This window comes from Mastigoproctus giganteus, chromosome 10 (assembly GCF_048544385.1).
Source record: "Mastigoproctus giganteus isolate SK-2022 chromosome 10, ASM4854438v1, whole genome shotgun sequence".
NCBI lineage: Eukaryota > Metazoa > Arthropoda > Arachnida > Uropygi > Thelyphonidae > Mastigoproctus > Mastigoproctus giganteus.
Window position 1 is genome coordinate 12,500,670 of NC_143584.1, and position 14,654 is coordinate 12,515,323.

At 34.0% G+C, this 14,654-nt stretch overlaps 1 protein-coding gene across 2 annotated transcripts in view; it reads right to left on the reverse strand.

Moving 5' to 3' along the window:
- Nucleotides 1-14,654, reverse strand: part of LOC150078720 (palmitoyltransferase ZDHHC3) — a 62,882-nt gene that overhangs the window by 14,474 nt on the left and 33,754 nt on the right. Inside the window, exon 3 of one of the 2 annotated variants that reach the window (XM_090384126.1) lies at nucleotides 6,925-7,107. In XM_090384126.1, coding sequence (XP_090240252.1) covers nucleotides 6,925-7,107 — 183 coding nt within the window. Of the gene's footprint in view, nucleotides 1-6,885; nucleotides 7,108-14,654 lie in introns of both variants that reach the window. The other variant, XM_090384124.1, reaches the window with a different exon arrangement.

Sequence of the window (14,654 nt, forward strand, 5' to 3'; positions counted from 1 at the left end):
CCTATTCAGATTTGTCAATAATAATATAGTAGCAATATGTTACTAGTCATTCCCGAGTTACGTAAAACTCAACGAAGTAAGAAGTCCTGGAACGTATCTCTTACGTACGTCGGGGACTTCTGTATTTTTGGATTAACCGGGAAATCGATTATCCGGGATTTGTTTTTTACCATCTATCCCGGAAAATCAAGAGTCTACTGTATAGCAAATTAAAGCAACAATTGCAGTTAATCTTGGCAGTTGTAATTCTGCTACTTGTGTATCAATACAACCAATAATCAAATTAGAATAAAATAAAATAAATTTATTTCATTCTAATTTGATTGTTAGGGTATCACACTTTCTAATTAACTAAAAAAGCAAAGCAAATATCAAAAAATGATATAGCTGTTCTTTTTTCTAGAGTAGCCATGGAAACTACATACATACATACATACATACATACATACATACATACATACATACATACATACATACATACATACATACATACATACATACATACATACATACATACATACATACATACATACATACATACATACATACATACATACATACATACATACATACATACATACATACATACATACATACATACATACATACATACATACATACATACATACATACATACATACATACATACATACATACATACATACATACATACATACATACATACATACATACATACATACATACATACATACATACATACATACATACATACATACATACATACATACATACATACATACATACATACATACATACATACATACATACATACATACATACATACATACATACATACATACATACATACATACATACATACATACATACATACATACATACATACATACATACATACATACATACATACATACATACATACATACATACATACATACATACATACATACATACATACATACATACATACATACATACATACATACATACATACATACATACATACATACATACATACATACATACATACATACATACATACATACATACATACATACATACATACATACATACATACATACATACATACATACATACATACATACATACATACATACATACATACATACATACATACATACATACATACATACATACATACATACATACATACATACATACATACATACATACATACATACATACATACATACATACATACATACATACATACATACATACATACATACATACATACATACATACATACATACATACATACATACATACATACATACATACATACATACATACATACATACATACATACATACATACATACATACATACATACATACATACATACATACATACATACATACATACATACATACATACATACATACATACATACATACATACATACATACATACATACATACATACATACATACATACATACATACATACATACATACATACATACATACATACATACATACATACATACATACATACATACATACATACATACATACATACATACATACATACATACATACATACATACATACATACATACATACATACATACATACATACATACATACATACATACATACATACATACATACATACATACATACATACATACATACATACATACATACATACATACATACATACATACATACATACATACATACATACATACATACATACATACATACATACATACATACATACATACATACATACATACATACATACATACATACATACATACATACATACATACATACATACATACATACATACATACATACATACATACATACATACATACATACATACATACATACATACATACATACATACATACATACATACATACATACATACATACATACATACATACATACATACATACATACATACATACATACATACATACATACATACATACATACATACATACATACATACATACATACATACATACATACATACATACATACATACATACATACATACATACATACATACATACATACATACATACATACATACATACATACATACATACATACATACATACATACATACATACATGTGGGTAAAATTATTAAAACAAGTAGTGCATTCAAAGAACTAGCAATTTCATATTGGAAACTGGAAAAAAGTGAATACTGTATATACTCATATCTACTGTAAATCCTACTATCATATTTCCAAGAGGGAGAAATTAGATAAATATTGGCTGCATATTCGTACATCTGAAGAGGAACCATTCATACCTCTGAAGAGGAACCATTCATCAATTGCATTACATTAGTAACAAAGTAAAATTTTGTAAACAACAGCATACAACATCCTTTCTTTGACTAGAAGTTATACTTAAGATAGCAAAAACTGCTAAGGGCTAAACTAGGAAAAATATACGCGAAATTACAAGTGATTTATGGAGAAATCACGTGACTTCACTCGACACTGATAGGCTCGTCAGTTTGGTTTTCATTTAGTTTTTTTCAAAACATGGTAATTTTGTAGGGCAACAGAAATAAAAACATGGAAAAATTAGTAAATCAGTAGGACTGAAGTAATGGCCACCAAAAGAAAAAAATATATAGTTGATGAAAATTTAATGATTATTGAAAATTGAAAGAGTTAAGAGTAGTGAAGCAAAATGCAATATAATTCGCAAGTGTGGAATTCCAGAGGAATGATCTGTGGTTGGATGAAAGAGGCAGAAAATTGTGTTCATTCATAAACTCTATAGAAGATGAAGTAAGCCTCCAAAGAAAGAAAACTAGACTTTATGAAAACAGTTAAGTGGACCACGTTTATACAAGTGGTTTCTACAGAAGTATATGTTGTTGTTGTTGTTGTTTGGTTTTTAGGAGCATTAGCAACTAAAGCCATATTGTTCTGGGGATATGTGGTGGTCATTCCCTGACCTTTCCGCATCCTCCGTATTTGGTGGTCACGGGCTCGAACCCCAGTACTCACTGCTGCTCCTGCCCACCTGGCTACGGAGGCGCCTACAGAAGTATAGTGAAGGAGTACTAATTAATGGGGTAATTTTTGCAGGGATAAGGAGGTGATTATCCCCTTGTATAAGGCAATGGTCAGGTCACACCTTGAGTACTGCATACAGGTCTGAAAGCTTCATTTAGGAAGGATGTAGATTGCTAGAATGAGTACAGAGAAGGACAACAAGACTGGTGAGGAGAACAAAAGGGTGCTCTTACAAAGAATGGCTTAAGTCCTGCAAATTGCAGCGTCTGGAGACTAGGCACTTGTGAGGTGATCTGATTGAGGTGTATAAGGCCTTGAATGGATGCAGGCTCAATGCTGATGGGATTCTTCCTCTTGCTTAGATTACAAACCTGAGAGGGCATAAACTGATATCGAGGAGAGACAGTTGTCAAAGAGATGTTGCAGAAATTTGCCTTTAGCCAGCAGGCAGTTGATTGCTGAAACAAACTTCCATCTGTTGTTGTGGAAGTTGATAGCTTAAATAAATTCAAAAAATAAGTGGATAAACTTTTGGAGCAAATGGATGGGTGAAATGGAAAGTTTTTTTTTTTTTTTTTTTTTGCCCCTGGCTGATGCTATATAAGCTTGCTTTCTTGCATCATATGCTTCTACTAATGCTAAATTTTGAAAGTACAGGTACTTAAATTTAATAAGCTACATAGTGGAGATTATGACACATGTGACATTACAGCAGCAGAAGCATTTCCTTGAATTTCTACATAACGTGATTCAAGATGGTGAATTCACAGTTGAACAGTTATACAACTGTGATGAAACAGCGTTGTACTATAAACTTCTCCCCGACAAGTCACTGGATATTAAAAAGGCACCCAACAAAGTGGGCATAAAAACTAACAGAGAGAGAGAGAGAGAGAGAGAGAGAGAGAGAGAGAGAGAGAGAGAGAGAGAGAGAGAGAGAGAGAGAGAGAAAGAAAATTATTGTACTGTGCTACTGTTGTAAAAAAGACTGGAAATCACAAGCTAAAGATTTTGTGCACTGTGTCAATGAATACAACTGCACTAATTCAGCCCATGGATCAGGGCATTATTCAAGCATACTGTCATGGTGAGCTACTTGTTAAGTGTTGTGAACTCAGAAATTCAAGTTCTACAATTTCTGAAAATATTAACACTGAAAGACGTATATAATATTGGATTAGCTTGGGAGAAAGTAAGTTCAGCAGCAACTGAACACTGCTGGAAAAAAATGTATTGGGAAAAGATGAGATCACTAATAATAACCTTGAATTAGCAGAATTTTCAGAACAAAAGCAAAGACTGCTTGGATTGAGGTGGATGTGGAAGCACCAGCTGCACATTACCTGAGCAAGGAAGAAATCACAGCCTCTGTGAACAGTGAGAAAACAATTGACAAATAAAAGGCCAGTGACATAGGGAGTGGCTCAAAAGAGAATGGGGATGACTCATATAAGGAAAAAGCACCTGAAATTAACAAAGTGCTTGAAAACATTAATGAGGTGATGACACGGTTAGAACATAAGAGTGATAGCAAACAAAGATGTTTGCTATCACTCAGTGAGCTGGATGATTTTGTAATAACTGAGAGGAAAGTGGAGGAGAAATTGTTGAAGATAAACATAAAAAAAGGCACCCGGGGTGGACGAGATCTATGCAATTATATTAGAGGAGGCAGCAAAGGAAGTAAGCAAACCCTTAGCCATAATTATGAGAGCTTCTTCGGACTCAGGGGAGGTACCCATGGACTGAAGGTGTGCAAATGTGACCCCAATTCACAAAGGAGGATCAAAGGGCAACACAAGTAATTATAGACCTGTTAGTTTAACTTCTGTTCCAGGAAAATTAATGGAGGCACTGGTTAAAGAAGCACTGCAGGATCATCTATAGCTCGGACATAAACCATGCTGTGTCCAAGCAGTTATAGCTCGGACACAGCATGGTTTTGTTAAGGGAAAGTCTTGCCTGACCAATTTGATTGGATACTATGATGTGGTCACAAAGGAACTGGATGCAGAGAATAACTTTGATATCATATATTTGGATCTTAGAAAGACTTTTGATACTGTTGCACATGGAAGACTGCTGCACAAATTGGAGCACTGTGGCATTGGAGGCAAATTTCTGCTATGGATAAAGGGATGGTTGAGTGGGAGAAGACAGAGAGTGGTAATCAATGGACACTGCTCATTGTGGACTAATGTTATTAGTAGAGTCCCTCAGGGTTCAGTATTGGGTCCATTGTTGTTTTCTGTATTTATAAATGATATTGATGATGGTATATCAAGCATAATGTCCAAGTTTGCAGATGATACGAAGAGGTTGGCAGGGTTGTTAAGGACACTAATGACACTACGCTGCTGCAACAGGATCTAGAAAAGTTGAGCAGATGGGCTGAGAGGTGGCAAATGAAGTTTAACATTGACAAATGTAAAGTATTACATATGGGAAGTAGCAATCCCAGAGTGACGTATCAACTCTGTGGTACTACACTGACAGTGGTAGAGAACGAAAAGGACCTGGGGGTAATTGTGCAGGCAGATATGAAGTTTTCTGAGCAGTGCAGACGGTCTGTAAGAGTAACTCATAGTGTCTTGTCAATGACATACAGGAATTTTTCTAGCAGGGATAAGGAGGTGATTATCCCCTTATATAAGGCAATGGTCAGGCCCCACCTTGAGTACTGTATACAGGTCTGGAGGCCTCATTTTAAGAAGGATGTAGAGCTGTTGGAATGAGTACAGAGAAGGGCAACAAAACAAGATTAGCGAATGGAACAAAGGGTTGCTCTTACGAAGAAAGGCTTAAATTTTGCAAATTACAGTGTCTGGAGACTAGGCACCTTCAAGGTGATCTGATCGAGGTGTATAAAGCCTTGAATTGTTTGATCATACTCAATGCTGATGGAATTCTTCCTCTTACTCAGAATAATCATTTGAGAGGGCATAAATTCAAATTGAGGAAAGACAGATGTAAGATAGATGTGCGGAAGTTTGCCTTTAGCCAGGGGGTGGTTGGTTGGTTGGTGGAAGTTGATAGCCTAAATAAATTTAAGGCTGAGCTGGACAGGTACTTGGAACGAATGGAGAGGTGAAATGGGAGCGTGTTTTTTTTTTTTTTTTTTTTTTTTTGGCTGATGCTGCATAAGCTTGCTTTCTTGCATCATATGCCTCTACTAATGCTAATGCTAATCTTCATTTTTTACATTTTCCCACTATTGAAATGCTGTCATCAGTTCTGGCAAACTAAATTACATGATTATTTCACAATGGATGCTTCAAATGTAAATCCATAAGAGCATCATGTATTAGTAAATTTAAAAGGAATGATATAACCTTTAATACTTTGTCTTTTAGTCTCTATACTCATAAAACATTAGTAAATAAATAATTTATTTACTAAGTGTATTTATGTTAAAAAAAAAAATAAATAATGGTAAAATTTTTTTCAGCTATAATGGGCTTTGGTTATAATATGAGTATTAAAGTTGTCACCTGACGCCTGTGTTATATCATACACTGTATATAACACAGTTTTTTTTTTTTTTCATGTTAGGCCTTTTTTTTTTTTCAAAAAGAAAAGAATATAAAATGTGCTGTTTTTTTCCATAATTGTCTTTCACAATTTACTAGTAATGCGAGGGCGCCTCCGTAGCCAGGTGGGAAGGAGCAGCAGTGTGTAGCACACGCTTCTTGATTAGACCGGGGTTCGAGCCCGCCACCACCAAATACGGAGCATGCGGAAAGGTCAGGGAATGACCACCGCACCGGAGCAATATGGCCTTAGTTGCTAATGCTCCTAAAAACCAAATAACAACAACAACAACTAGTAATGCTATTAAATCAAGTAATTAAGAGTTAAGAATGAACTAATTTTAAAAATCATGCCTACTGTAAACAGGACAAAATATTTCTGGTTATTTTCACCAACACAATTGTTCACCCAAGGACAGTGATGATCCATTTTGCGAATACAACGTTGACAAACACTGCAATGATGTGCTCTCTCTGGTTTGATGCTGCAACATTTTGGACATTTATATACAACTTGGCCTTCACGTAGACCAAGTTGCTGAATAATTTCTTTGGTAGCTGTTCCCCGGGGTACTGCTCCCTGTAAAAAGAGAATTGATAAGTTATGTTTTCTGAAATAATCAGAAAATGGCATACTTGCATATAATCATCTTGAAGAACATACTCTGCTATTTAAAACATGGTATACATTTAATACAGAAATTTGGAATACAGTCAAGAAATTAATATCAAATATCGTGACCCTTCTTCAAGAGCCCTCACATTCAGTGGATAAATTATATTTACATGATTATATAAAACATTAACTTTAGGTTAGCATTATACCAATGAGAAATATTATATCTACTGATGAGAAATAGCAGAATATATACTGCCATTTCTCAGCAGAACTTACAGGTGATGTCATCCACTCCTCTTCATCAATAGGAAATGGAAAATTTCATTTTCCACTGATGAGGGAGAAATAAAGACAAAAATTATTTACATGGTCTCTACACATAACTAATGTTATCGCAAATGACATTTTCAATAGGCTAGTATTGCTAGGAATGATCTGTTGGCACAGAAATGTCTTTTGGGTGTTCGTTAACGAGAGCCAAAACATTTCCTTCCCTCCCCCACTCAGTTATTGACAGGGGAGGGAAAGAGATGTTTGCAGGATGTTATTTCTAGATTTAAAATTCTACAGGTACTTAAAAAATAACTTAATCACATAGAGAAATGGCATTAAAACTGGTGGCTGAGCTGCTGTCAACGTTTTTGCTGAATTCAATATTTACTTTGATAATTCATAATTGGTTAGACTTATTGTCCATAAACCATCAATCGACAGGTCCTGTAGGTTTTCAAACATTGTACCTGTACTAATATTAAATAACTGAGCTAAAAATACCTTAGTCCCTTAAGGCCACAACCAGTCCATCTTGAAATTTCTTGAAACTCTACAATCCTTGTAGTTTCAAGAAATTCTTTTGAAACTGTACAGTCATGTTGTGATCTATTAACTGTGTTGAGAGGTAGCAGTAATCATTTTTATATTTATGATAATTTTGAAAATTTGTGTACAAGGAACTACCTTTTTCACAAGGTATTAGAGTATGGGGCCTACACAGGCCAAATTTGAAGAAATTTTCCACAATTTGGATCCAGCAGCAGCTGAAACTCAGTTAAATAATACATATATAAACAGAGGATATTACGATAAATAAAAAATGAGTAATAATGAGTTTTTATTTTTTATGATTAAATTAATATTTAAAACCATTTACGTTCATAGTTTTAAAATTTTTACAAACTTCTAAATTCCTCAAAAAAACTTCTCTGAGTTGCATGCATGCAGTCCAAAAATGTATATATTTCGAGGGAACAGGCATTCTGTGTGTTATCAGACACTCAGTCTAAAACACTGATGGATCCAATATCTTTCTATTTCAGAAGATTTAGGAGAAGTCTGTTTGACCTGCCTCCCTAAAATCCACTCATGTACACCTTCTTGATGGGAAGTCCTGTTACATCACTTAGGTGGCAACAAACATGTAGTGTAGGGTGGTTCAAGACGCCTGGTCAGTGTGAAGAGGAAAAGACCAAACCCTCCAGCACATGACAACATGACGAAACAAATGGCCCTCAGTCCCCAGCAGCTTTCATTCCCCCTCTTATGGCGGCGAGAGGATCAGAGTGGAAGCAGAGGGTGCTAAGAATCTCTGGGTACGACCAGGCTGCTATGCACGGAAACCAAACTTGGCCTGTTACATAATAATAAATAAATCAGTGAAAATAGGATATTAGAGCTGGAAAAGGAATTAGAAAATGTGAATTGGAATATCACCAGTTTGGCTGAAACAATAAGAAGAAATGAATCACTTATAAGTTTATCAATGGAAATCTGCTGTACACCAATAGGAGCGAAGACGGAGTTGGTTTTCTGGTCCATAAAGATATAAAAAACAACATTTTGGAATTCAAAAGTACATCATCAAGAGTATCAAGACTACTACTTAGGATTTCTAAGAGGTACAAGCTAAAGGTTATAATGATTTATGCACCAACATTGAGCCATGATGGTGAAGAGGTTGAAGAAATGTACACCGAAATTGAGTCTTCTAGATGAGCAGAAAACCCACTACACTATCATTATGGGGGACTTCAATGCTAAGGTTGGAAAGAGACAAAACAGCACAGAAAGGGGAACTATAGGAAATTTTGGAATTGGTGAAAGACTTGTGGAATTTGCAGAATCTTGAGGAATGTAAGTAATGAACACTTTTTCCAAGAAAAGGGTGAACAGAAAGTGGACATGGAAGAGCCCAAATGGATTAACAACTAATGAAATTGACTTCATTCTCACCAACAGAAGATATATAGCAGGCCCTCATTATAATGCGGTTCCCTTTACACTGATTTGCTATAACGCTGTCACAAATCACTATAACGCTCTTTTACAGATTGCATTTTTGGCATATTTAATGAAATCGTTTCATTTGATGGAGTCGATAGCTTGAAAATGAATAGCAAAACAGCATTAAAACGTTTCCCACACTGACTTCAGAAATTTTCCCATGCTCAGTGAAATTTTCTCGCACACTAATTTAATTGCAGTACAGTGACTTGTTACATAGTTTCAAGATCAACATTTTAAAAAATGATCAAGTATATTGCTTGTAATATTTGTGTTATATGCATTTATCCGAAGTCTAGTCATCACTCAGTACAGTATTAGACATTGTGCGTAACAGACAGTTTACCAAACATTGTATCATAATTAATGCAACCAATGCAGTTACATTTTCGAAGAGTTAATAAAGGCAGATAAGAACGAAAAAGCAACAACTTCTGGACGCAGTCTATCAGACTACAAATGTAAGAAAAATACTGAATCTCAAAAATTAAATTAGATGTTTTTAAGCGAATGTGCGCCATAATCTAGGACTGGCAAGTTTAACTGTAAGAACAATTATAAAAAAAAAAAAAAAAAATTAATTTTAGCAGCAGGAAAGCTGTCCCACTGCAAGCAACTAGGGCTAGGCCAGCTATTAGGATTGAAATGGAGACTTTAACTAATTTTATTGAAGATAATATCCAATGCAGAATTCAGTTAAGTTAAATATTATAAAAAAAAAAAAAAAAAAGAGAGATTAGCCTATATAATGATCTGAAGAAAGCTCACCTTAAAAAAGGAAAAAAAAAAAAAAAAAAAACGTGGAACCATTTAAAACTAGTAAGGGCTGGTTGAATAGATTTAAAATCCAGGGAGAAGCTGTAAGTGCAGATCAAGGAGCCAAAACTTTAAAAAAAAACCTGTTAAAATTATTGAAGAGGGGTATTATGTGTTATAGTTCACCTAATATGTGAACAGGACTTTTTCATATTGAAAGAAGCAAAAAACATGCCCAAGTTTCAAAGTGGCTAAGGATCAGTTGACTTTATTGTTGGGTGGTAACGCTGCGGGGGATTTAAAATTAAAACCCCTTTTAGGAAGAGGGCCAAAGTATAATCCAAAATCAACACATTTTTCATGATTAAATTCATCAGTTTAATTAAACCAATTAAAATCAATTTAGATCAATTAAATTCATGATTTTAGTTGGAATTTTAAGTTTAATTTTGATACGTAAGTAGTTACCACATAATTATATATGTATGTAATGCAGAATTTTTATATGTACAAATATTTGAATATTAAATATTTTGACCGACATTTGTGCATCTTTTCACTACTGTTTATTATTGAATAGGAAATATTCTATGGCATCGACCGCAACTCACAAATACACGTTACCTTATGAGAATGCGGTGCTCGTTTGTGCGGATTCACTTAGCACAAAGACACTTGGCGCTCTGTTTTTCCGGAACGAATTATCAGCGTTAAGCAGGGGTGACCTGTATTGTGAACAATGTTACTGTCCTGAACAAGGTAAATGTTGGAAGTGATCACAGAATGGTAAGATGCACACTTGATACAGATGTAAGAAAAGAAAGGAAAAAACTGACTCGAGTAAATAATACGAAGGTCTTTGAGATAACAGAACTTAACAAGTTTGAGCTTCTGCAGACTGTTCAGGACCAAGATATTGACGAGGAATACTACAACTTTCTGAAAGTGATAAAGTCCGAGAAACAAATAGGTAAAAAATGAGAAACCTATAAGAAAAAATTAGTCATGATGAACCAAAGACAACAAATGAAGAGCAAGATAAACACTGACAAAGATAAAATTGAGTATACTGAGTTATTCAAAGCCATTAGAAAAAGACTCAGAGAGGACATAAGATTTAACTCAAGAAAAGTAGAACAAGCATTAAGGGAAAACAAAGGACTTAAATCAGCAGCCATGAGCAGTAATACAGAAAGACAAATGATACTGAAACTGAAGAATAGCAATGGTGTACTTATAAGTAGCAGAGAAGGCATAATTCAAATAGCAGAAAACTACTATAGAGAATTATACAAGGAGTGATGCCAGCAGTAGGGAAGATCGATCACAAATTAGTAACACATACGACATACCCGATATCCTTCCTGATGAGGTAGAACATGCGTTGAAGAAAATGAAGAATCAAGAAAGCCCTAGGGGAAGATGACGCTACTGTAGAGTTTTTAAAATTGGGAGGAAGAGACATGACACAGAAACTGGCAAGACTCTTCACAAAATGCATTAGAAAAGGTGTGACATATAAGGAGTGGAATAATGCAATCATAGTTTTGCTGAATAAGAAAGGAGATAAATCAGAAATTGGAAATTATAGACCAATTAGCTTTTTATCTCACATCTACAAGTTATTCACAAGGGTCATTACTAACTGATTAGAAAGAATATTTGATGGGAATCAACCGAAAGAGCAAGCTGGCTTTAGGACAGTATTCTCAACCATGGATCACCTTCACATAATATCACAGCTAATGGAGAAAGCAAATGAATATAAAACACCATTATGCCTGGAATTTGTGGATTATGAAAAGGCATTTGATTCCATACAGCATAAGGCAATGTTTCGGGCACAGGAAAGACAAGGCACAGATACCCCATATATTATGATTTTGAAGAAAATATATGAGAACGCTACCTTCTTTATTAGACTCGACAAATTTAAAATTAAGAAATGAGTTTGACAAGGAGACACAATATCTCCGAAGTTGTTTACTGCTGCCCTTGAGGAAGCTTTCAGAAGATTAGGCTGGTCGCAGAAAGGAGACAACCTGAATGGAGAGTATCTAAACCGTTTATGATTTGCAGATGACACTGTGATCATAAGCCATGATCCCAAAGAATTAGAGGAAAATCTTAATCAGTTATGAAGGGTTAGTAAGGATTTCGGAATAAAGTTGAATATGGTTAAAACAAAAGTAATGATGAACAAATATGCCACAGAAAGGGATATAATCATTGAAGGAGCAGTAATTTAAAAGATGGATTCATATACTTATCTGGGACAAATCATTAGCTGTAATAACGAAAATGGCTGGAAGTGAAGAGAAGAATAAATTTTGGATAGATAGCATTCAGGAAATATAGTCACATACTGAGGAGCAATATCCCAATTAGTGTGAAACGTAAAATAATGAACCAATGTGTACTCCCCACCATGACTTACGGAAGTGAAACTTGGGCACTCACCAAAAGGATGGAAGAGAAGTTGAAACTACACAGAGAAGAATGGAATGAATTGTATCAGGAAAAGAAACACATGGATTAGGCAGCAAACTCAAGTAAAGGACATTCTTATAAAACTAAAGAACTAAAATGGTCTTGGGCAGGACACATAGCTGAAAGACATGATGACAGATGGACTAAGAAAATAACAGAATGGTACACAAGAGGAGCTAGAAGGAAACCTGGAAGACAACGATGGCGATGGACAGATGAAATTCATGAGTTTGTGAGTAGTAAATGGATGGCCATTGCACAAAACAGAAGGAACTGGAAAGTTGCTGGAGAGGCCTTCATCCTGCAGTGGATTGAAAATGGCTGATGATGATATCAATCAACAAAAAATTTTTTTCAAAAACTTGGAATCAAATATTTATACAGTAAACTGTTTAAAATCCAGTGCCCTTGGGAATCGAGAAGTTTCAGATTTTAAAATTTACTGTTCAATTCACTGATAAATATAAACAGATTGTCCATAAAATTATCCTCTGCTTTTCTTATTTTATTCATTTATATATATCATATTTTAAACATCTTTCTGAAAGTGCTGTACACACCATTGCAGCACTAAAAAGATATACAAACAATTTTAGACTGTGCTCCTATGTCACTATTAATGATATTCTTAACTTTCTAGATATTCATAACAAATGATTTTGTAAATCAATATACTGGCTGCTCTAACATCAGACAGCAAATAAAATCTTTCAGTCAAAAGCTTATTTCAATAAATTACAACTTACAATGTCCGTGAGAAAGTTTACAATGAATAAGGTCAAGCAGCTGTAATAAACAAAGTCACTGTATGAAGACTAAAATCTTTATTTATGCTAAAATGTTGGATGTCTGCCAGAAATAGTAGCAAAGTTTCCAATTCTGTAACAGGCAACGGGCAGAACCAAAGAGAGAACTGTTTTATGTGATAGAAAACATATTGAGATGATCTGTACTCACAAGTATACAGTTGACAGAAAATGGTTCTAGGAAATGCTAAGACTAGTTTTATATTTGTGTATATATTTTTAGTTTCTGTATTACACAAACCTGGTACACTTTTTTTTTAAATCAGTCTCTAGGGAGGTAATTTTTTAATGAGAATTTAATCAAACTTATAAAGATTAGAAAACTAATATTTTGCACCTGCTTCAACACCTTTTCATTAAAAAAATACAACCAAACAATTTTAGGTTATGGATTTATGTCATTTTCAACAATATTATTAACATTTTAGATATACATATACCGATTTCCAATGATTACACAAATTTACATACTGGCAACCTAAAGTCTTCATATAAGCTTTTCATACAGTAGGCATTAATATCATTAATCATGATGTAAGTGTGGGAGGGGTTTAAAATAAACACAAAATACTTGTACAGTTAAATCCCATTACAATGAACTTATTGGGGATAAACAAAACGTTTCATTATATGGAAATTTTATTCAAATGAATATTGCTGAAAATTATTTTAACTTTTTTTTTTTTTTTTCAAATAAATTTATTCAAATAAATCCTGTTGCACTTTTTAACACAGTAGTAGTAATTTATGCTTTATTTTATATTTTAATAAATAACACAGGGATTACCTTGATCTCTTTATAGGAAGACTTCTTTATAGGAAGACTAGAGGAAACCAACTGATATGGGCATGTTACTACATTATTATAGCTATCCCCCATATACATATAAAAATTCGGTCACACTCAATCAGTTTTTAAATGCTTTTAAATATTCAATCACATGGAGTGCATTAAAATTAGAAATTAAAGAATTAACAAAGATTCCTTAATAGAAGTTATCCAATCACCTCTATTAATAAAGTTAAATTGATTGCCCAGGAAAAGATAACCAATAATAATCAGAAAACAAATATTGAAAAAAAGCATTTTACAGTAAAATCTAGTTAATACAAACTCGGTTTATACAAAGTACTTATTTATATGAAGCACATACCATTCCCCTGCGAAAGGATAGG